General features: G+C 43.0%; 1 protein-coding gene across 5 annotated transcripts in view; it reads left to right on the top strand.

Moving 5' to 3' along the window:
- cdkal1 (CDK5 regulatory subunit associated protein 1-like 1) overlaps positions 1 to 24,987 on the top strand; it is a 620,961-nt gene that overhangs the window by 469,104 nt on the left and 126,870 nt on the right. For all 5 annotated transcript variants that reach the window (XM_059653106.1, XM_048562402.2, XM_048562395.2 and 2 more), the window contains one exon: positions 9,072 to 9,134. In XM_059653106.1, coding sequence (XP_059509089.1) covers positions 9,072 to 9,134 — 63 coding nt within the window. The remainder of the gene's footprint in view (positions 1 to 9,071; positions 9,135 to 24,987) is intronic.

Raw genomic sequence — 24,987 nt, 5'->3', positions numbered from 1 at the left:
TGGCAAACCTACCAGCTGTTGCTATCTGGCTTCCAAAATGGTAAATGGCAACTTGAGAGACGCTGGCCAGGTGTCAGACCAAATACCAGTAGAGAGTAAGTCAGTCAGCCAGAATCTTTGGGAGAATCTGGGAAAAAACGGAAGGGGGAATTTTGCAGTCCATGAGTGTGACCATTCAGGGTCAATGTCACAGTTGTTCATGCAAAGGCCAAGAGAAATTTGGAACACTGTCTTCCAAAAATTTGCTGAAGCTAGGTTTATTGAAAATTTCAGGACAGAGATTATAGATATTTCCTCAGGCAAGGTTTATTAAGAGTCTTGGAACCAAGTTAGCCAACCTGGAGCTTTAATACAACTGATTAGCTGAACAGTCTATGGGTGCAGAATTTTTTAACAGTGACATTTCAGCTAACCAGATTGTGTCCCAAGCCTATTGTGTAAAAGAACAGGGCTGCAGTGCACTCAAAGCCACTTTTGACTTTATTTTATCTGTGCAAAACTCATTCTTCTCAAAAGTTTTCAAAAAGGAAACTTACTTTGAAGCTACAGGCATAAACAGATGCTTTTTGAGTGGTTCAGTTCATGTGTTTTTTTTTAATAAATGATAATGTACTAAGAATGTGTTAATTGACAACATATCTCCTTTTTAATTGTGCTATTCTAGACAATAAAGCAATAATTTGCAACTGAAGTTTCTTTTTTAAAAAAAAGAAACGAAGGATTTGAAAATTTAAAACTAAATAGAAATGTTCAAAAAAGAGGAAATGTGTTAATTTTGCTTTTACTTCTGCAGCAGAACCACTGCAACAGCTGTTCATTTTTAGAAGCCAGAATCAATGCCATTTTACTGCAATATATATTTACAGTTTGGGAATGATTTATCTCAGAGATGAGAGACTCCTGGGTTTGCATGTTTTGGCTGCAAACTTGTGTTTATTTTTCAATTACTGTTGAAGAATCAATTTCAGCATTTTAAAGTTGTCTGTAGGAGATTCAATTTTACCATTGTTCCATAAGAGGGAATTTTAAACTCCAATATATTTAGGCACAGCATTTTCTCTTATGGTAACCAAATAGCCCAACACCTAATTCAAAAATATGTCATAAAGTGCTACAAAACTGTTGAATGTAGGATCATTGCACAGTCTGAAATATAGTATTGTTAACTTGAAGGAGTAGTTTTTCAAAGTAATAAATATATATTCTCAATTGTTAAAACCTAAATTCTGCCTATCTAGATCACTTGTTAATTTGATTTGGAGACCCTCAAACATGATGGGGAAGTTCACACCCTCAGATGAGAAAAAATAAATTAATTCTGAGAAATATTTTATTCAGCCAGAAAATGAGAAAAAGGGCGCAAGATAGAGATAGTAGGAACTGCCAATGCTGGAGAATCTGAGATAACACGGTCTGAAGCTGGATGAACACAGCAGGCCAAGCAACATCAGAGGAGCAGGAAGAAGAAGGGTCTTGACCCGAAATGTCAACTTCCCTGCTCCTCTGATGCTGCTTGGCCTGCTATGTTCATCCAGCTTCATGCCTTGTTATCTCAGAAAAAGGGCACATCTTACTTTGTCTTTCTGCAGTGAATATTATTTTGCTTTCTCAAGTAAATGAAGTGAGTGTTGGAACTTAGAAGTTTATACAGAAAAATTAAAGTTGGAATTTTCTCCCTGGTATGGCATGAGCAGTGGCGAAAATTTGGTAAAATGTGGAGAGAATGAGAAAACTAGAATCTCAACATCATGAAAAATTTTTGCAGTATTCCCCTTGAAGCTTAAATTTAACTTCAGAATCTCACCATTGAGCACTGACTTTATTACCATGCATTTGTAAATCATTAATATTCCAACTGTCATTTATTTGCCACTATGAATTCTCTCTATCCCCAAGAAACTAGACAGCACAAATTTCCCATCGTCATAATATCCCTACTTGCTCCACGGAAACTGTTCTCCTTCCTCACGATCCTCCTTGACCATCCAATTATGCAAGTCAGCATCGACAAACCAACATCTGTATGCCTGCTGTCTGACCGACATGCTTAGCACTGCAGCCTTTCAATGCTTTACTTTGGAGCTCAGGTACACCTATGACTTGCATTCTTCTACCATTCACATTGCAGGGAGGGCTGACATGCATCTGCAAAGGATGCATCTTAGGTCTCTTAGCTTACTTTGCTAGCTCTCAGGCCACTTATCGTACTTGGAGGCTGCCAGTCTTTTTTAATAGTTTATGTTGCTTGTGTATGCATCGAATTCAGCACTGACTTACCAGCTGCCAGTCTTTGCAGTTTGCTTTTTATTGTACGAGGTTTTCAATGCTGAGTTGCAGGCTGCTAATGCTGTTGCTTGCATTATTTTTTGCAAGTCTTTGCTGATGCCACCAATCCACTTATAAATTCAAACTGCGCATGCTCACTTCCCAATTATTTCATTCTGTGCATGCACAATAAAAAAGCCATTTTTCTTTTAAATTTGCTTGATGCTTTACTGCATGTATCAATCTATATTTTGCTTCAATATTTTTCATTTTAGGGTGTTTACTGTCTTTATCTTGTAAAATTGAATACATTTACAAAGCTACAAATATGCTTACTTCAATACATACTACACTAAACAAGTTACTACTTCAGCTGAAAATCCTCTCAATCATGTTATGTCAACAGATAATCACTTTTGGCCATTTCATGCTGCTTTCAGCCACAGGCAGCCCTAAGAAGAATAGTGTGGATAAGCAAAAACTGCAAAAGCTCTTGGTCAAGAAGCCTGAGTGATTATGTTTTTTTATAAAGGATGTGACTTTTATGAGAGCCATTTTGGTATGATAGCAGAGACAAAGCTTCATTGGAGAGATTTAAGCATTCTACCATTATTGAAGGATTTGAGGAATTATTTTTTCCTTAGCAACAAGAGTGCATGAATTGTTGAAAATGAAGTGTAGAAATTATATATTACGTTCACTGGCGTGCTGTTGTTTGGTTGGATGCTTTCTAAATACCATCAGAGCTAACCTTGATGGCGTGCCCTGGCTGGGATAAGTGTCCAAGGATACTTAAGGGGTTATCGGTGGATAGACAATGGCAAACATTTAAAGAACACGTGGATGAACTTTAAAAATTGTACTTCACTGCCTGGCATAAGTTTAAAACAGGGATAATGGTTCAACCATGGCTGACAAGGGGTAGTGTTAAAGCCCAGGAGGAGGCATATAAATTAGCCAGAAAAAAAACAGCAAACCCGAGGACAGGGAGAAATTTAAAATTCAGCAAAGTAGGACAAACGGTTTAATTCAGAAGAGGAAAATAGAATGCGAGAGTAAGCTTGCGGAAAACATAAAAACTAATTGCAAAAGCTTTGAGAGATAGATATGTGAAGAGAAAAGGACTGGCGAAGACAAATATGGCTCCCTTATAGTTAGAATCAGGTGAATTCATAATGAACAACAAAGAGATGGCAAATCATTTGAACGAATACTTTGGATCTGTCTTCACTGAGGAGGGCAGAAGTAACTTTCCTGAAGAGTTAGGGCACAGAGGCCCATGTATGAAGGAGGAATTGAAGGAAATCCTTGTGAGTCAGCAAACGGTATTGGGGAAATTGATGGAATTAAGACCCGAAACGTTTCCCAGAGGCTGATGCTCTCCAGTGTACTTAAGGAAATGACCCTCAAAGTACTGAATGCATTGGTGATCATTTTCCTGCACTCTGTAGACTCTGGAAGAATTCTATTGGACTAGGAGGTAGCTAATATAACCTCACTTTTTAAAAAAGGAGAGTGAAAATGGGGAATTATAGGCTGGTTAGCCTGACATCAGAGGCGGGGAAAATGTTGAAGATAACTTTTTTTTCTTTATTCATTCACGGGATGAGGGTGTTGCTGACCAGACAGCATTTGTTGCCCGTCCCGAATTGCCTCAAGGTCAGTTAAGAGTCAAACACATTGCTGTGGTCTGGAATCACATGTAGGCCAGACCAGGTAAGGATGACAGTTTCCTTCCATAAAGGATATTAGTGAATCAGATGAGTTTTTCCGACAATCGACAATGGATTCATGGTCATCATTAGGTTATTAATTCCAGGTATTTAGTGAATTCAAATTCCTCTATCTGCCATAGCGAGATTTGAACCCAAGTCCCCAGAACATTATTTGTGTCTCTGGGTTAACAGTCCAGCAATAATACCACTGGACCATTGCTTCCCCTATTAAGGATGTAATAACTGAGTGTTTAGGAAGCAGTGACAGTATCAGTCCAAATCAGCATGAACTCACTAAAGGGAAATCATTCTTGGCAAATCTTCTGTAATTTTTTAAGGATGTGACCGGTAGAGTGGACAAGGTTGAATCAATGGATGTTGTGAATCTGGACTTTCAAAAGGCTTTTGATAAGGTCCCACACAAGAGATTAGAACAAAACCAAAGCTCATGGTATCCGAGGTAATGTATTGACATGGATAGAGAGCTTGGTTGGCAGACAGGAAGCAGAGAGCTGGAATAAGTAGATCCTTTTAGTGACAAGTGGGGTACTGTAGGGTTCAGTGCTGGGACCCCAGCTGTTAGCAGTACACATTAATGTTTTTGGACGAAGGCATCGAACACAAAATCTCCAAGTTTGCAGACAACACTAAGCTAGGTGGTAATGTGTGCTGCAAGGGGGATGCTAAGAGGGTGATGGATGTCTTGGACAGGCTGGTTGAATGGGCAAATACTTAGCAAATGCAATATAGTGTGGATAAATATGACATCATCTGAATGGTGAAAGTTTAGGAGATGGTGAGGTGCAAGGAGACCTGGGTTTCATGGCAGAACAGTCACTGAAGGTTGGCATGCAGGTACAGCTTGCGGTGAGGAAAGCTAATGTCATACTGGCCTTCATAGAGAGGCAATTTGAGTATGGGAGTAAGGATGTTTTGCTGCTTTTACAAGGCCTTGGTGAGACCATATCTTGAGTATTATAGAATAGAACATAGAACACTAGAGCGCAGTACAGGCCCTTCGGCCCTCGATGTTGCGCCGACCTGTGAAACCAAACTGAAGCCCATCTCACCTACACTACTCCATTATCATCCATATGTTTATCCAATGACCATTTAAATACACTTCAATTGGCGAGTCTACTACCATTGCAGGCAGGGCATTCCACGCCCTTACTACTCTGAGTAAAGAAGCTATCGCTAACATCTGTCCAATATCTATCAACCTTCAATTTAAAGCTATGTCCCCTCATGCTAGCCATCTCCGTCTGAGGAAAATGGCTCTCACTGTCCACCCTTTGATCATCTTATGTCTCTATTAGGCCACCTCTTAGCCTTCTTCTCTCGAATGAAAACAGCCTCAAGTCCCTCAACCTTTCCTCATGAGACCTTCCCTATGAGACCTTCCCTCCATACCAGGCAACATCCTGGTAAATCTCCTCTGCACCCTTTCCAATGCTTCCATATCCTTCCTATAATCCGGCAACCAGAACTGTACGCAATACTCCAAGTGTGGCCACACCAGAGTTTTGTACATCTGCAATATGACCTCATGACTCCAAAACTCAATCCCTCTACCAATAAAACCTAACACACCGTACACCTTCTTAACAACCTTATCAACCTGGGTGGCAACTTTCAGGGATGTATGTACATGGACACCGAGATCTCTCTGTTCATCCAAACTACCAAGAATCTTACCATTCGCCCAGTACTCTGTATTCCTGTTACTCCTTCCAAAGTGAATCACCTCCCACTTTTCCGCATTAATCTCCATTTGCCACTTCTCAGCCCATCTCTGCAGCTTATCTATGTCCCTCTGTAACCTGCAACATCCTTCCGCAATATCCACAACTTCACTGACTTTAGTGTCATCTGCAAATTTACTAACCCATCCTTCTACGCCCTCATCCAGATCATTTATAAAAATCACAAACAGCAGTGGCTCCAAAAACGATCCTTGCAGTACACCACTAGTAACTGAACTCCAGGATGAGCATTTCTCATCAACCACCACCCTCCATCTTCTTCCAACTAGCCAATTTTTGATTCAAACAGCTAAATCACCCTCAATCCCATGACTCTGTATTTTATGCACTAGCTTACTGTGGGGAACCTTATCAAATGCTTTACTGAAATCCATATATACTACATCAACCACTTTATCCACATCCACCTGTTCGGTCACCTGCTCAAAGAACTCAATAAGGTTTATGAGGTACAACCTACCCTTCACAGAGCCATGTTGACTATCCCTAATCAAATTATTCCTTTCCAGATGATTATAAATCCTAACTCTTATAATCCTTTCCAACACTTTACCCACAACCGAAGTAAGGCTCGCTGGGATGTAATTACCAGGATTATCCCTCCTCCCCTTCTTGAACAAGGGGACATTTGCTATCCTCCAGTCTTCTGGCACTATTCCTGAACATAATGATGACATATAGATCAAAGCCAAAGGCTGTGCAATCTCCTCTCTAGCTTCCCAGAGAATCCTAGGATGCATCCCATCCGGCCCAGGGGACTTATCTATTTTCACACCTTCCAGAATTGCTAACACCTCCTCCTTTTGAACCTCAATCCCATCTAGTCTAATAGCCTGTATCTCAGTATTCCCCACGACAATATTGTCATTTTCCTGTATGAATACTGATGAAAAATATTCAGTTAATGCCTCTCCTGGCTCTTCCGACTCCACACACAACTTCCCACTACTATGTTTGATTGGCCCTAATCTTACTCTAGGCATTCTTTTGTTCCTGACATACCTATAGAAATCTTTAGGGTTTTCCTTGATCCTACTTGCCAAAGACTTCTCATACCCCCTCCTGGCTCCTCTTAGTTCTCTCTTTAGGTCCTTCCTGGCTAACTTGTAATTCTCAAGCGCCCTAACTGAGCCTTCATGTGTCATCTTTACATAAGCCTCCCTTTTCCTCTTGACAATAGTTTCATCTTCTTTAGTAAACCACAGTTCCCTCACTTGACTACTTCCTCCCAGCCTGAAAAGTACCTCCTTATCAAGGACACGCATTAGCTGTTCCTTGAACAAGCTCCACATTTCAATTGTGCCCAACTCCTGCAGTTTCCTTCTCCATCCTATGCGTCCTAAATCTTGCCTAATCACCTCATAAGTGCCTTTCCCCCAGCTATAACTCTTGTCCAGCAGTATATACCTAACCCTTTCCATCGCTAAAGTAAACATAACCAAACTGTGGCCACTATCACCGAAGTGCACACCTACCTCCAAATCTAACACCTGGCCTGGTTCATTACCCAGAACCAAATCCGAAGTGGCTTCATCTCTTGTTGGCTTATCTACATACTGTGCCAAGCTCTACAAACTCGCCTGCACACATTGGACAAAAGCTGACCCATCTAACGTACTCGACCTATAGCATTTCCAGTCAATATTTGGAAAGTTAAAATCCCCCATAACAACTACCCTGTTACTTTCACTCCTATCCAGAATCATCTTTGCAATCCTTTCCTCTATATCTCTGGAACTTCTCGGAGGCCTATAGAAAACTCTCAACAGATTGACCTCCTTTCCTGTTTCTAACCTCAGCCCATACTGCCTCAGTAGACGAGTCTTCATCAAATGTCCTTTCTGCCAAAGTAATACAGTCCTTGACTAATAATGCCACACCTTCCCTGATCTTACTTAAACACCTAAACCCTGGAACCTGCAACAACCATTCCTGTCCTTGCTCTATCCATGTCTCTGAGATGGCCACAACATCGAAGTCCCAGGTACTGATCCATGCTGCAAGTTCACCCACCTTATTCCGGATGCTCCTGGCATTGAAGTAGACACACTTTAAACCACTTTCTTGCCTGCAGTACACATCAATGACCTTGAAATGTTATTTATGACTTCAGTACTCTCAACCTCCTGGACAGTGGAGCTACAATTCAGGTTCCCATCCCCCTGCTGAATTAGTTTAAACCCTCCTGAAGAGCAATAGCAAATTTCCGCCCTGCCAGGATATAGGTACCTCTCTGGTTCAGGTGTAGACCATCCCTTTTGTAGAGGTCCCAACTCCCCCAGACTGAGCTCCTATTATCCAGGTACCTGAATCCCTCCCTCCTACACCATCCCTGCAACCACGTGTTCAACAACTCTCGCTCCCTATTCCTCACTTTGCTAGCACGTGACACGGGTAACAAACCAGAGATAATAACTCTGTTTGTTCTAGCTCTAATCTTCCACCCTAGCTCCCTGAATTTCTGCCTCACATCCCCATCCCTTTTCCTATCTATGTCGTTGGTTCCCATGTGGACCACGACTTGGGGCTGCTCCCTTTCCATCTTAAGGATCCTGAAAACACATTCCAAGACGTCACGGACCCTGGCACCAGCGAGGCAACACACCAATTGTGAGTCTTTCTCGATCCAACAGAATCTCCTATCTGTCCCCCTAGCTATGGAATCCCCAATGACTAATGCTCTCCTCCCCTCCCCGTTCCCTTCTGAGCAACAGGGAGAGACTCTGCGCAAGAGACCTGTATCCCATTATGTGGAGTTTTGGTCTCCTGTGTCATAGGAAGGACATTCTTGCTGTTGGGGGAGTCCAGCAAAGGTTCACAAGGCTGATTCCTGGGATGGCTGGACAGATGTATGAAGAAAGACTGGATCAACTGCGCTTGTATTCATTGGAATCCAGAAGAATGAGGGGCGATCTTGTAGAAAAAATAACATCCTGATCGGACTGGATAGACTAGGTGGGGGAAGAATTTTCCCAATATTGTGCAAGTCCAGAACTAAGGGTCACAGTCTCAGAATAAGGGGGAGGCCTTTCAGGACTGAGATGAGGAAGAATCTCTTCACTCAAGAGTTGTGTACCTGTGGAATTCTCTAGCATAGAAAGCTGTTGGGGCCAGTTCGTTATATATGTTCAAGAGGGAGCTGGACGTGGCCCTTGCCACTTAAGTGATCCAACGGTATGGAAAGTGGAAGTGGGAAACTGAAATTGCATGATCAGCTATGATCATATTGAATTGTGGTGCAGGCTCAAAGGGCTGAATGGCCTACCCCTACACCTATTTTTTATGTTTCTGTGTTTCTAAATATTGGCCATTTCTTTCTTTTCAGAAAAAACAAAGAACAAGGATGCTGTCCCAGCTATTTCAGTCCTATACTCCATATGACCATAAGGTAAAATGGCTACGATATGTGTTGTGCTATAGAACAAGACTTTCGCAATTATGGCTTTTCACTATTTTAGTATTTTATTAAGTATTTGTAAAGTATAATGCACAATTCATAACAGATGTCGAATGCCTGAAAAGGAAGATCAAATATAAGATTCCTAACTTGACTGCAGTACAGCAGACTTCAGCAAATTAAGTTTGAGAATAGAATTTTCGCAAATGGCCATTGATTGTTGGAAGTTAGAGCTGCTAAAATAAGTCATTTTTCATCAGTTTTGAGGAATTAAAACTGTTGGGTTTTTTTATAACCCACAGGGCTACCTCATTTTGTTATATTAAAATTTTGGTGTTGATGTGTGGAGCTAATGTGATGATGGTTTTAATTATTGTTATTATTTTGAAGCTGGAGTCCGAAACTGAACAGAATCATGCACAGTTATAAGTTTGATATCTAGGGATTAGCAGGACTTAGTTTCGTTTTTGAATTTTGAGAGGGTCATGTGAATGTTTAGAAATGCATTTTACATGCATTTAAATGAAGCGTTTTGAAAGGCCCTTGAGATGAACCGTTCAGTGCTTTTACAAAATGAGTAAAAGAGGAATTATCCACGTGTGCAGTTAGTGTGTAGGTTTCTTACAGATAGAGACTAGTCATTCAGAAAAGAGAAACCTGCTAAGCACAGCAGTGCAGTTTATCAGTCTTCAGAACAATCAAGGCAAGAGAAAAAGAGTCCTGAGTGGTTTAAGGTCAGTAAGAGAAAGCTCCAGAAACAGAACGGTGTTGAAGATGAGTGTGATGAATTTGTGTTAAGAAATAGGTGAGTAGTTTGTTTAAGGGTCTCATGCAAAGACGTTAACTAAAGAAGACCACATTGCGTGAATACAGAGGTTTACTGGAAAAAGCCCAAATACAGTGGTGCAAAATAAACAATAAATTTTAAAATGAAATCAGGATGACCCTTCAGAGCCATAGAGACATACAATATGGAAACAGATACTTCAGTCCAGCCAGTCCATGACGAATGTAATCCCAAACTACACTAGTCCCACCTGCCTGCTCCTGGGCCAGATCCCTCCAAAGTTTTCCTATTATATCCATCAAATGTTTGAATATCTGTAAAGTTGTTGTGAGGTTGAAGTCCAGTAGGCCAAAGATTTGTTCGTGTAGCATCACTTCAAAGGGGTACAGCATGCCCCTCGTAGAATCGACCAGAGCAGCTAACATCTCAGACTGCTACTTCTGCAGTCCACATAGGTTCGTGTAAAGGTAGCAACCGATGGTGCTGTCTATCCCTACAGAAATGATGTACTCTGCATGGCACTCCTTTGAAACTGCAAGTGCAGAAAAAAAACTTTGGCCTCAGTTAATTCCTTCCATTTAGACATGTTTATTCCCTTGTATTGGTGATATTTTTCTGCTTTTTCCCTGCTGTGAAATTAGATACAAATTATTCAGTTAGAAAATCTGCTAATCATTATTATCCATTATAATCTCACGTCCATCAGTCTTTAGCGGATCCGTATTATGTCTTACTACTTTTTCTTTAAATATTCCTCTTTCTCTTAATAATGATCTTATCAAATGGCAAAACGGGTTTGAAGAGTCGAATAGGCCTACTCCCTCTGCTAATCCTTATGTTCTTTTGTTTTAACTATGAATGCTTAACTACAAAATTTAGGATCATGCCTTAATATGGTGTTCTCTGGTTTTGTGTTATACCAAAATCACCTTTGAATATTTCTGCTATTGTTCTCTGGTTTTAGCCATTAACAGTTCCACATATTCATTTCTTTTGCCTTTAAAGTGAGTTACTTAAATTTAGACACTGCAGAAAGAATTGTTATGTTGTTCCTCCTTAAACAAGTTAGACATGTCTGAGCAGAATGTTATGAATGAATTTGCCCAGGTGACCCTCAATATTGAAATGGTCAAATCAATACGAACACAAGCCAGTACCAATGCAAAACCGTCCCAAATTTATTAGGAGCAAAGTTGCAGTAACCTTTAATACTAAACATACTGTCTCTAATCCTAGAGATTGGAAGAACTGCAGATGCTGGAGTTAGAGCTAACACAGTTTGGAGCTGGAGGAACACAGCAGACCAAGCAGCATCAGAGGAGCAGGGGACTTGTTGTTTCAGGTTGAGACCCTTCTCCAGAAGTCAGAAAAATTCTGAAGAAGGGTCCCAGCCTGAAACATCAACTTGCTTGCTCCTCTGATCCTGCCTGGCCTGCTGTGTGCCTCCAGCTCCACACTATGTAATCTTTGTCTCTAATCCTGTTTGGCCCTTTAAGACTACAATACTTCCCAAGTGTCTTGTAGATTTACATAACGGCTCTATCTCTCTGGCTCACTCTTGGACTCCTAAACTGCTTTCTACTTCTCTGTCTTTCATGGTCAGCTGATATTGCCTCTTGCCATGCTCGTGTCCTCAGAAAGTCCACAAGAATTAGAGTTTCCAAGATAGACATCTGCAAGTCAAGCTTGTTTTTGTACCTTTCAGATGATTTTCTGGAACATTCTATAGTTCTGGACAATTAGGGAGCTACACTTAATAATTTGAAACAGTCAGTCATTTGGATGAGTTAATAAGGTATATACCTGGATGAACACAGCAGGCCAAGCAGCATCAGAGGAGCAGGAAGGCTGACGTTTCAGGCCTAGACCCTCCTTCAGAAATGGGGGAGGGGAATGAGGTTCTGAAATAAATAGTGAGAGAGGGGGAGGCGGAGAGAAGATGGATAGAGGCGAAGATAGCTGGAGAGGACACAGACAGATCAAAGAGGCGGGAATGGAGCCAGTAAAGGTAAGTGTAGGTGGGGAGTTAGGTCAGTTCAAGGAGGACAGACAGGTCAAGGGGGTGGGATGAGGTTAGTAGGTAGGAGATTAGGTTGGGGCTTGAGAGGGGAGGAAGGACTGGTTAGGGAGATAAGAACGAGCTGGGCTGATTTTGGGATGCAGTGGTGGGAGGGGAGATTTTGAAGCTTGTGAAGTCCACATTGATACCATTGGGATGCAGGGTTCCCAAGCGGGATATGAGTTGCCGTTCCTGCAACCTTCGGGTGGCATCGTGGCACTGCAGGAGGCCCAGGATGGACATGTCATCTGAGGAGTGGGAGGGGGAGTTGAAATAGTTCGCGACTGGGAGGTGCAGTTGTTTAGTGCGAACCGAGCATAGGTGTTCTGCAAAGCAGTCCCCAAGCCTCTGCTTGGTTTTCCCGATGTAGCGGAGGCCACAATGGGTACAGCGGATGCAGTATACCACATTAGCAGATGTGCAGATGAACATCGGCTTGGGACCTGGGATGGGGTTGAGGGGTGAGGTGTAGGGGCAGGTGTAGCAGCTCCTGTGGTTGCAGGGAAAAGTGCTGGGAGTGATGGGGCTAGAGGAGAGTGTGGAGCAGACAAGGGAGTCACGGAGAGAGTGGTCCCACTGGAAAGCAGAAGGACGGGGAGAGGAAAATGTCTTTGCAGGTGGGGTTGGATTGCAGATGGCAGATGTGTCAGAGGATTATGCGTTGGATCTGGAGGTTGGTGGGGTGGTACATGAGGACGAGGGGGATTCTGTTTTGGTTGTTAATGTCGGGGTGGGGGGAGTGAGGGATGAGTTGCGGGAAATGCAGGAGACACGGTCGAGGGCATTCTCGACCACTGAGGTCGGGGGATGTTGCAGTCCTTGAGATGTAAAAGAGTGGACTGCCTTATCCGGGGAGCAGATGTGGTGGAGGAGAAGGAATAGTGAATAGGGGATGGCATTTTTGCAGGAAGGTGGGTGGGAGGAGGTGTAATCTAGGTAGCTGTGGGAGTCACTGGGCTTGAAATGGGTATTGGTTTCTAGGTGGTTGCCAGAGATGGAGACAGAGAGGTCCAGGAAGGAGAGAGTGGTATTAGAAATGGTCCAGGTGAACATAAGGTTAGGGTGAAAGGTGTTGGTGAAGTGGATGAACTGTTCGAGCTCCTTGTGGGAGCATGAGGCAGCACCGATACAGTCATCAATGTAACAGAGGAAGAGGTGGGGTTTAGAGCCACTGTAGGTACAGAAGAGGGATTGTTCCACATAACCTACAAAGAGGCAGCATAGTTTGGGCCCATGTGGGTACCCATTGCCACCCCCTTTGTCTGTCGGAAATGGGAGGAATTGAAAGCAGTTGTTGAGGGTGAGGACGAGTTTGGCTAAGTGGATGAGGGTGTCAGTGGAGTGGGCCTAGTTGGGCCTGTGGGACAGGAAGAAACAGAGGGCCTTTCGGCCATCTGTATGGGGAATGCAGGTATATAGGGACTGGATGGCCATGGTAAAGTTCAGGTGTTGGGGACCTTGAAATTGGAAGTTCTAGAGGAGCTGGAGAGTGTGGGTGGTGTCACGGACATAGGTAGGAAGTTCCTGGACCAAGGGGGGGAAAATGGAATCGAGATAGGTGGAGATGAGTTCGGTGGGGCAGCAGCAGGCAGAGACAATGGGTCGACGAGGGCATCAGTTTTATGGATTTTGGGAAGAAGATGGAAGCGGGTAGTTTGGGATTGGGGAACGATGAGGTTGGAGGCTGTGGTTGGGAGGTCACCTGAGGTGATGAGATTATGGATGGCTTGGGAGATGATGGTTTGGTGGTTGGGGGTGGGGTCATGATCAAGGGGGCAGTTGCTGTTAATTTCTTTGTGTAGCAGGACCTGGTGCCTTTCTGTCTGGGCCCTTCCTTTGTTTAGTGGATAAGTTGTTGGGGGCATTTCTGTTCAAGTTAATAGTTGCCTTCTTCATTACACTAATGTCATTAGCACATGGCGACTGTGTTTGCATTGTGTCTAGTGTGTGGGTTTTGAAATTTCAGGGTTTTACTTGGCCAATGTACTCAGTCTTCCATGCCATTTGGCCAAGTTACCAATCTACCTGTATTTTAGTAGCCGAGAGGCTACCACAGAATTTTGTTTTTGAAAAGGCAAAATGAACAAAACATCCCTCTTGATTAAGGGTCTGAAAACAAAGAATGGAATTTGCCATGGTCCATCAGATTTCTGATCAACAAAATTAAATTGCTGACATCAATAGATCATAAGTTGAATTGAAACCAAGCTGAATTAAAATCTTTAAAAAGTGCCCACAGTTCAGCTTTTCATGATTTTTAAGGTAGTTAGCAGCACCAGGATTTGGAAGTTTTATCAGGTTCCCAGAAACTTCTGTTACAAGAGACGGAGAGAGATTTGCAGTTCTTGCAGTTTATTCTACACTGACCATCTGGGCATATGAAACAGAAACAAAGTCCAGAAAGGGTTGCTAGGCAACGATTAGCATAAAGAGACAAAAAGGTATAGAGTTGGATGAACACAGCAGACCAAGCAGCATCAGAGGAGCAGGAAAACTGACGTTTCGGGTAGAGACACTTCCCGAAACGTCAGCTTTCCTGCTCCTCTGATGCTGCTTGCCCTGCAGTGTTCATCCAGCTCTATACCTTGTTGTTTCAGATTCTCCAGCATCGGCAGTTCCTACTCTTTCATTAGCGTAAAGACCCTATTATCTATTCAAGACTAGGATTTCCAGAAATTACTGGCCATAAACACCTATCCTTTATCTCCCTAAAAGCTTTACTGACCTTTTTCTGTCAGATCATTTAGCTTCTGTAAACAGCAGGTAAACCAGAGCATGTGTTAAACTTTTGACTTAATTTCTAGGAAACCAAATGGTAAACCACTTCAAATCCAGAATATACTTCAAACAGTTCCATATCTTCCAGCTTTTCACATTAGATATTCATTCACATGATGTGACTGTTTCTGAGTAGGCTAGCATTTATTGTCCATCCTTATTTGCCCTTGAGGGTTTCATGGTTAGCTGCAATCCTTGGGGTGTTCACCTACAGTGCTGCCAGGAGGTAGTTCCAGGATTTTGACATGCAACAATGGAGAACTGGCAATCTCATTCCAAATTAGGAAAGTGTGTGGCTTTGCGGAGCTTAGAGGTGGTGGTGTTCCCATGTATTTGCATCCTTTCTCTTGTGGATAGAGATCACAAGTTTGAAAAGTATTATTCAATCTTGGTGAGTTGCTGCAGTGTATCCTTAGAAATGGTACATTCTGCTGTCATTGAACATCAGTTGTGATGACAGTGACTGTTGAAGGTGATGGACGGTGTGCCAATCAAGCAGACTGCTTGTCTCGGATGAAATCGGACATCTCGAATGTTGTTGGAGCTGCACCCATTCAAGCAAGTGGATGAGTAACCCATCAAACTCCGTCTTGTAGGTAGTGGACAGTAACAGAGGGGAGATTGCTTCATACATAATTTATAACCATTGACCTGCTGTGGTAGCCAGTGTTTGTGTGATAGGTACAATTTAGTTTCTGGTCAGTGGTAATCACAGGTGGTTGAGAGTGTGGGATTCAACAATATTAATGTAATTGAATACCAAGGTAAGATTATTAGATCCTCTTCTGTTTGAGATGGTCAATAACACTACGATTTCACGCCCATTCCACCATTGTTTACAGGGCCATTTCATTCCATCCTCAGTGTAGTCCGTTGCTACTTTCTAAGTGCAGGAAGACATTGAATAAACTGCAGATTTCTGGAGTGTGCAAAACTGTTTGGTAGCTGAGTGGCATGATGGATGGGGGCAGATAAGGGAAAAGAGCAGAAAATTAACTGTATTTTTCGGTGTCAGGCTATCTTTTCGAGATCATGTATAAAACTAATTGTATCTGCATTGATTTTCCAGATTTCTTCACTGATCCTTATAGCTGTTATGCGCTGTCAAATTTGCTGATTGGTGGCAAGCTGTTAACTGGCCAACTTCGTTATTTATTTATTCCCAAAAGGCTAACATTGTGAAAATATATATCCTAGATCATAGGTTCTTTTGTTTTTGTCGTAGGCCCACGGGTGGCTGTTACAGAAACAATGGTGATGGATAATGTTCTCTCAATTAAGACATTTCTAGTTAGCAGTTATTTGAATGGTTCCACATACCTATCTGCATCAGTTTCTACAGACTTGTGAGAGTAAATTGTTTGCATTACCATTAATTACAGAAGGTTGCTGTTTTTTTTCAGCCAATTGTCCATATTTGCCTAAGTGTTTGCTGCTACTTTGGAACAAAGTGCTCAGACCCAACATATTATAAGACACATGATCCAGTTGATTTTTGAGGCTCATTCTTCGCAATGTTCATGTATGGTTTATGGTTCCTAAATTCATATTTACCAAGAAAAATAAAAATACTGTAGTTTTACATAGTTTGTGTTTTTAATTTTGCTAAGACTGCTTATGGGCAACAACTATGCACTCCTCAAATCAATACAGCTTTGTCTTGTTTAGTTAGAGCTTTTCTTAATGTGAGTTATTACACAATGTTGCTCCAAATTTATTTGAGGGATTTCCCATTGTCATGAATACTTAAATCTGAGGCATGAAGAGGGGTTTTCTTGTCTATGGTGCAATGGAGGAACAGTTAGGAAATTTCTGAGTGATGAATGTAGTGAAAGTTTTTGATATTCATGCCTGAAAATTGAAGCCCTCATTCCCATAATCCCTTTAGAGGCTTACGTTGTTCCGTGTTCCCTGACTGGTTTCAGAATTTTGTGATGAATGCATTTCCTTTGCCAACTTGCATGTGGAGTTATGGAAGTTTGAGTCATTACAGCAGAGATTAAGGCTATCCAGCTTACTGAGTCCATGCCTCCCCTCTACTGCATTCCATTGCTCTACCTTTAAATCCTGTAAATGAATTTTCCCTAAACACCCAACCAGTTATCTTTTGAAATCTTTGATCATTTCCACTACCGTCACCTCAACAGTTGTTTGACTTTTTCTCAAGTCAAAGTATGGTCTGCAAATGTGGAATTTTTTGGGTTCTGTACCACTAATTTAGTTGTCAGCAGGAAGCAAGCACAGAATGCTCCCAGAATTGTTTCATCTACCGTATTAATTTAGATCTGCCGGCAATATGATCACACTTAAGCACAATTGAATCTTTTTAAAATGGAATGCAGTGTCTCTTCACGGACTATATTTTGCATCTTCAAACATTTCACCATGTCACTCGATGCATCCTGAAATTGAATGGCAAAATGTGATGCTAACTATTGGGAAAGCCCCATACTTAACTTGAATGTAGAGCCTGAAGTGCTTCACTGTCCACCTCTCCTTCCCGGTTAGCAACCAACTGTCAGTGAGATCCATGCCCAGTCACTCAAGCCTCTTTGTTTATCTTAGAGCTACCACAATGTCTACCACAGCGTCAGAAGTAACAGATTATCTTGTTTAAACATAGCAGATTCTTACAAGGCTTGATAAGGTAACTATCAAGTTACCTGGGAGAACATTTTCCCTCACGGTAGAGTGTAGGAACAGAGGGCAGAGTCTCAGAAAAAAAAAGTACAGATTTAAGACTGAGATGAGGAGGAGATTCTTCTTTCAAAGAATTGAACTTTAGAACTCCTTGCCACAGAGAGCAGTGGGAACAAAGTCTTTGTGTATATTTAAGGCTGAGATAATTCTTGATGAGTAGGGGAATCAAGAGTTGTGGAGAAAAGAGCAGGAAAGTGGATGTGAGGAATGTCAGATCAGCCTACTCCTGTGCCTTTCTTTTATGGTTTTGTGATCTAAGTGGCCCAATATTCAATTATAATTCAGCAGTTCCACGAAAGTGTAGGATGAGGCCTAATATCACTGTCACCTTGGGTCATACCATTCAATGACAATGATTTTACACTGCACCTAAAAATGGATTGGTCTGAATTGTTTGGCCAGTCTGCTTATTCGGTACACTTAACTAGCTACAAGGTACATTCTCTGGCTCAAAGTATAAGAGCAACATAAACTCTTGTGACAACCTTCAAAAAGGCAACAGAAGTGTTTACATTTTAATCAGTCACAGGAGCACAACGGGAATAAAAATGAACAAGGAAACTGGTCTGATGTAAAGCTTTTTTAAAAATAAATGAATAGCGATTTATACTCAGAATATTTGGTGCCAGCAGCTGAAATCAGTCAAGGCAGTAGCCATAAATGGCAGGAATTTGGCAGTTGGTTGAATTCAGTCAGGAATAATTTGTTCCTGAGAACAGTGCATGCTGGAACTCATTATTACTGGATATAGTCAAGGTGAATACCTTTCAATCAGGGATTTCTTAAGAACTGGTCATTTGAGATACCATCTTCATCTGTATTGGCTTTACCACAGTGCTTCCTTCAGTGTTAAAGATATATTAACCCTGTTAAGGACTTTTTTCTCAGGGTGCATTTTTCAATTTTTTTGAACCCAAACAGTTTGAAGTTGAATGCATTTGTCCGAACTTTTAAACTGTCCATCCACTTCACAATTTCACCAGATAGGTTAATGTTGTAGCTTTCCGCACTCAAATCCTTCTCTTCCCTTTTTAAGTTTTGTGTGCTATAGCTCATTAATAAATGGAAAATGCCAGATATAACTAGATACTAACAGCAACCTGAGGGTATTTTCTCCTTACCTCATCCCCTAGCCACCTCTTCCGTTGGGGAAGCATGTGGCTATGCTCACTCTCGTCTCAATGTTAACTCCAATTATCATGGTATATTGTGGTAGTGCCTTTTGTATAAAATAATTCACCTTCGGTGTCTCTATTATTAAACAATTAAAGTAAGAAAGAACAAGAATAATTAATCTTCCCTCAGCACGATAACATTTTGCACATGGATCAATGTATATTGGGAGATAGCATTGAGAGCTTTAGCATTCCTTGGTTATACCAAGATTGCCAATGGACCTGTTTCTGATTGGATAAGTTATAAAACTACATCTTGCTAATAATTCATCATTACAGTACAAAACTATTGCAAAACTGCATTTTCTTGTAACTATTGCTTATTTGTGTGCTCTTGGTTTTAATTGCTACTTTTCAACCTACAGTAGAAGCAAAAGAATTGCAACTAGAGAAACCTACATTGTCACAAGCAATCTCTCTCAACTGTAGGATTGATTTGTATCCAAATAAGTTTTCCAGGTTTTCACACACATAAGAACAGAAATGCCCAAAAAACCACTCAATAAGTGATAATTTTCCATTTACTTGTCTAATAGTCATAATCCTTTAAATACCAGTTACCTGACATGCTGTATTTTAATGTGCACTGTTACTGTTGGCTTTGCACTGTGGGTTACTCCATCTACTACTGATCACCAAGATATGAGCTGAGGAAATCAGAGCTCATCTGACAAAATCAGTGCTTACCTGAGATTAAATTAGAACGAAAGCTTAAATAAAGTCATTTTCATTGAAACATAGGACTTTAGAACACGATTAAGCTTTTTGGTCCTTCACGATCATTTCATGAGATCGTGGCTGATCTGGTCACATTCTCAATTTTAAGATCTACCCTCCATAGCCCTTGATTAGTTTGTCTTTAAAACATTAATTAATTCTGTGTTGAATAAATTCAGTGCTCCAGCCTCTACTATTTTCTGGTGAAGAGAATTCCACAGAATAATAATCCTCTCAGAGGAAAAACATCCTCATATCTACCTTTTAAAGGGAGATCTGTAATTGAGCTGTGTGCTCTAGTTCTTGTACCCTGTGCAAAGGAAATATGTACACTGTATTCACCCGAGCGAGTCCCCTCAGGATCATATATGCTTCAATAGTGTAATTTCCCATTCTTTTAAACTCCAATGGGTACAGGCCTGTACAGCCTTGCCTGATAGGATAATACACTCATCACAGCAATGAGTCAAAAAAACATTTAAGCTTTGTGGTCTCCTACATGATAAGCTGTATGACATATAATCTTGGAGGGTCATGTTCTTGTGAAAACAGATATCTTAAAAGTTTATTAACTACACAATATACATGGTTACAGTAACATTTACATAGTATGGGTTCTGTGTTTACTGATGTTATTCTACATTTCATACATGTTGATGACTGAAGACATGGCACACAACCTGATGGAAGTTGAAACAAGTACCTTTATGTCAGAATATTACATGTACTGTTATATAACTGTCTTTAAGGAACAGATCTGTCTGTTCTGGAATCTATACCATAATACAACATTCTTCTTTTTCCTGTAACATATACAAAGATGCATACAGATATATTGAACAGAATCTTATTGGGACCTGAATAACATAGGCTATGTGGAAATATTGGGTGAGATCTCTGGTAAAGCCTGTCTCTATTTTGGCAGTGTCTTGTTGCAAATTTTGACTAAGCTTCAGAATAGTCAATATCAAATTCCTACTAGGCAACAGTGAATTGTAACAATTTGATGGATTTTTGCCTTTTAACAACCTTCTTAGCCTACGCAACTAAATTGGAGGGAGGAGACAGAGGACGGTGGTGGACTGGTGTTTTTCAGACTGGAGGCCTGTGACCAACGATGTCTCACAAGGATTGGTGCTGGATCCACTGCTTTTTGTCATTTATTTTAATGATTTAGATGTGAACATTAAGAGGAATGGTTACGCAGTTTTCAGGTGCCACCAAAATTGGCGGTGTCGTGGACATTAAAGAAGATCATCTCAGAGTACAATGGGACCTTGATCAGATGGGCCAATGGGCTAAGGAGCAGCAGAAGAAGTTTAATTTAGATAGATGTGGTTTGTTGCATTTTGGTCAGACAAATCAGGGCAGGACTTAAAACACTTTATGTTAAGGTCCTGCAGAGTGTGGCCAAACAGAAACCTTGGGTTGCAGGTTCATAATTCCTTGAAGGTGGAGTCACGGGTGTACAGGATAGTGAAGACGACATTTGGTATGCTTGCCTTTATTCGTCAGCACATTGAGTATGGGAGGTCATGTTGCAGCTGTACAGGGCATTGGTTAGGCCACCTTTGAAATATTGTGTTCAGTTCTTGTCTCCCTGCTATGGGAAAGCTGTTAAACTTGAAAGAGTGCAGAAAAGATTTACAAGGATGATGCAGGGCTTGGAGATGCTCGAGCTGAAGGGAGAGGCAGAATTGGCTGGGGCTATTTTCCCTGGAGCATCGGAGGCTGAGAGGTGACCTTAGAGAGGTTTATAAAATCATGGGGAGTATGGATAGGGTGAATAGTCAAGGCCCTTTCCCCACAGTAGGGGAGCCCAGAACTATACAGGATATGTTTAAGGCAAGAGGGGAAACATTTAAAAGGGACTGAAGGGGCAACCTTTTCATTTCGAGGGTGTTGCACATATGGAATGAGCTGCAAGGGAAATGGTGGAGGCTGGTACAATTACAACATTAAAAAGGCATCTGGATGGGTACACAATGCAAAGAGTTTTGGGACTAGATTAATTTAAAACATCTGTTAGGCTTGGATGAGTTGGAGCGAAGGGTCGGTTTCTGCACCGTACAACTCTGACTATGTGCTGTTTCCTTCCATCTGCCACAAGTAAACTAGACGCTGAGAATTCTCGACATGGCAATTGGAGTCAGTACCTGGAAACTTCACTTTGCCGCTGGCTATGTTGCTCAGCAAGAAACAGCATTTTAGGGTGACTGATAGGCACTAGCCATGTATATCCCTCATCCGTGGACCTTGGTGTCTGATATTTGTCAACTGTTGACAACCCTCATAACATCTTTACAGTCTACTTCGGGGACTCCTGGAAGGCATATTCCTGCATTGCAGGACACACCAGCAATTAGCATTGAAAAGCTGCTGCAATGACACTTGGAGTGCAAGGCTTGATACCCAACTCGGGCATGGGACCAGGCTGTATCGCAAGGCTATAAAATGTGAGGCTGGATGAACACAGCAGGCCCAGCAGCATCTCAGGAGCACGAAAGCTGACGTTTCGGGCCTAGACCCTTCATCAGAGAGGGGGATGGGGTGAGGGTTCTGGAATAAATAGGGAGAGAGGGGAAGGCAGACCGAAGATGGAGAGAAAAGAAGATAGGTGGAGAGGAGAGTATAGGTGGGGAGGAGGGAGGGGATAGGTCAGTCCAGGGAAGACGGACAGGTCAAGGAGGTGGGATGAGGTTAGTAGGTAGGAGATGGAGGTGCGGCTTGGGGTGGGAGGAAGGGATGGGTGAGAGGAAGAACAGGTTAGGGAGGCAGAAACAGGTTGGACTGGTTTTGGGATGCAGTGGGTGGAGGGGAAGAGCTGGGCTGGTTGTGTGGTGCAGTGGGGGGAGGGGACGAACTGGGCTGGTTTTGGGATGCGGTGGGGGAAGGGGAGATTTTGAAGCTGGTGAACTCCACATTGATACCATTGGGCTGCAGGTGGAATATGAGTTGCTGTTCCTGCAACCTTCGGGTGGCATCATTGTGGCACTGCAGGAGGCCCATGATGGACATGTCATCTAAAGAATGGGAGGGGGAGTGGAAATGGTTTGCGACTGGGAGGTGCAGTTGTTTATTGCGAACCGAGCGGAGGTGTTCTGCAAAGCGGTCCCCAAGCCTCTGCTTGGTTTCCCCAATGTAGATGAAGCCACACCGGGTACAGTGGATGCAGTATACCACATTGGCAGATGTGCAGGTGAACCTCTGCCTAATGTGGAAAGTCATCTTGGGGCCTGGGATAGGGGTGAGGGAGGAGATGTGGGGGCAAGTGTAGCATTTTCTGCGGTTGCAGGAGAAGGTGCCAGGTGTGGTGTGGTTGGAGGGCAGTGTGGAGCGAACAAGGGAGTCACGGAGAGAGTGGTCTCTCCGGAAAGCAGACAAGGGTGGGGATGGAAAAATGTCTTGGGTGGTGGGGTCGGATTGTAGATGGTGGAAGTGTCGGAGGATGATGCGTTGTATCCGGAGGTTGGTGGGGTGGTGTGTGAGAACGAGGGGGATTCTCTTTGGGCGGTTGTGGCGGGGGCGGGGTGTGAGGGATGTGTCGCGGGAGACGCGGTCAAGGGCGTTCTCGACCACTGTGGGGGGAAAGTTGCGATCCTTGAAGAACTTGGACATCTGGGATGTGCTGGAGTGGAATGCCTCATCATGGGAGCAGGTGCGGCGGAGGCAGAGGAATTGGGAATAGGGGATGGAATTTTTGCAGGAGGGTGGGTGGGCGGAGGTGTATTCTAGGTAGCTGTGGGAGTCGGTGGGCTTGAATTGGACATCAGTTACAAGCTGGTTGCCTGAGAGGTCCAGGAAGGTGAGGGATGTGCTGGAGATGGCCCAGGTGAACTGAAGGTTGGGGTGGAAGGTGTTGGTGAAGTGGATGAACTGTTCAAGCTTCTCTGGGGAGCAAGAGGCTTCCTCTACATTGGGGAAACCAAGCGGAGGCTTGGGGACCGCTTTGCAGAACACTTCCGCTCGGTTCGCAATAAACAACTGCACCTCCCAGTCACAAACCATTTCCACTCCCCCTCCCATTCTTTAGATGACATGTCCATCATGGGTCTCCTGCAGTGCCACAATGATGCCACCCGAAGGTTGCAGGAACAGCAACTCATATTCCGCTTGGGAACCCTGCAGCCCAATGGTATCAATGTGGAGTTCACCAGCTTCAAAATCTCCCCTTCCCCCACTGCATCCCAAAACCAGCCCAGTTCGTCCCCTCCCTCCACTGCACCACACAACCAGCCCAGCTCTTCCCCTCCACCCACTGCATCCCAAAACCAGTCCAACCTGTCTCTGCCTCCCTAACCTGTTCTTCCTCTCACCCATGCCTTTCTCTCACCCCAAGCCGCACCTCCATCTCCTACCTACTAACCTCATCCCACCTCCTTGACCTGTCCGTCTTCCCTGGACTGACCTATCCCCTCCCTACCTCCCCACCTATACTCTCCTCTCCACCTATCTTCTTTTCTCTCCATCGTCGGTCCGCCTCCCCCTCTCTCCCTATTTATTCCAGAACCCTCACCCCATCCTCCTCTCTGATGAAGGGTCTAGGCCCGAAACGTCAGCTTTTGTGCTCCTGAGATGCTGATTGGCCTGCTGTGTTCATCCAGCCTCACATTTTATTACCTTGGATTCTCCAGCATCTGCAGTTCCCATTATCACTGTATCTCAAGGCTGTCTGCTAACTCCCCATATGCGTACACACTTAGCACTTACCCTGCTTTTCCTAGGCCTGCCTGTTAACTCAATCACACAACTAGGCAGCATGCGTTGCTATTAAAATACTCTTCAGTGAAACAGACAAATATCTTGCTCTATGGCCATGTACTATTTCAATCACACACCTGTACCATGTGCCAGAAGTTTATGCTCCAAGCATACTGCAGACAGCAAACAGGCGTATCTTGAAGTTTTAGGAGAATACTTATCACTGAAGTCCATCGGAGTCCTAGAAGGGCAGTGTCTGATACCAGTCCAGGGCATTGGCTGCAGTTGGTTAACTGTTTGGGGTGCTCTTGGTTGGGGGATATATGCCTCTGCAGATGCAAGGTGAATCAAAGTCTGTCCTGTGGCTTCATGGGGCTATGTGGTTTTGAGGTGGGGTGGTGGGCATAGGAGGCTCCAGTCAGGAGTCTAGGCACTTCTGATCCAGGGGTGTCTGGTTAGGCCATTCAAAGCTTCAGGCCACAATCAGTCCCTTGTGCCTAACCAGAGAAACTAAGGGGAACAAAAGGTGGGGGCCAAGGGTAACTTATGCTGCAGGAAGAAAACTTAGGAATATACATTTGAGGATTGGTAGTCGCAAGCTGAAGGGAAGGCACAGAATGACAGTTGTGGAGAGAGTCATTGCATTTGTAAATGTAAGAGTATATGGTAGAGCATGGATCGGAATGGGGTAATACAGGAGGGGGTTTCACTCATAGTCAGGAGCAGCCTGGTTTCAAGGGCAGGAATGGTGGGTAGGCGCAGGCTCATGTAGACAAGTTGGGTGGGGACTTCGTGAGATGCACAATGTATGGGGTTTATAGGAAGGATATCCAGATGTTTGGGGCCTCTGCAATACGTAGCGATAGAGGCTTGAAACCCTGACTGAAATGTGTTCACTGTCACCTTGCATCATGCTGGAAATCAAAT

The sequence above is a fragment of the Stegostoma tigrinum genome, chromosome 2 (genome assembly GCF_030684315.1).
Source record: "Stegostoma tigrinum isolate sSteTig4 chromosome 2, sSteTig4.hap1, whole genome shotgun sequence".
NCBI lineage: Eukaryota > Metazoa > Chordata > Chondrichthyes > Orectolobiformes > Stegostomatidae > Stegostoma > Stegostoma tigrinum.
This window is presented reverse-complemented; position numbering and strand designations above follow the sequence as displayed.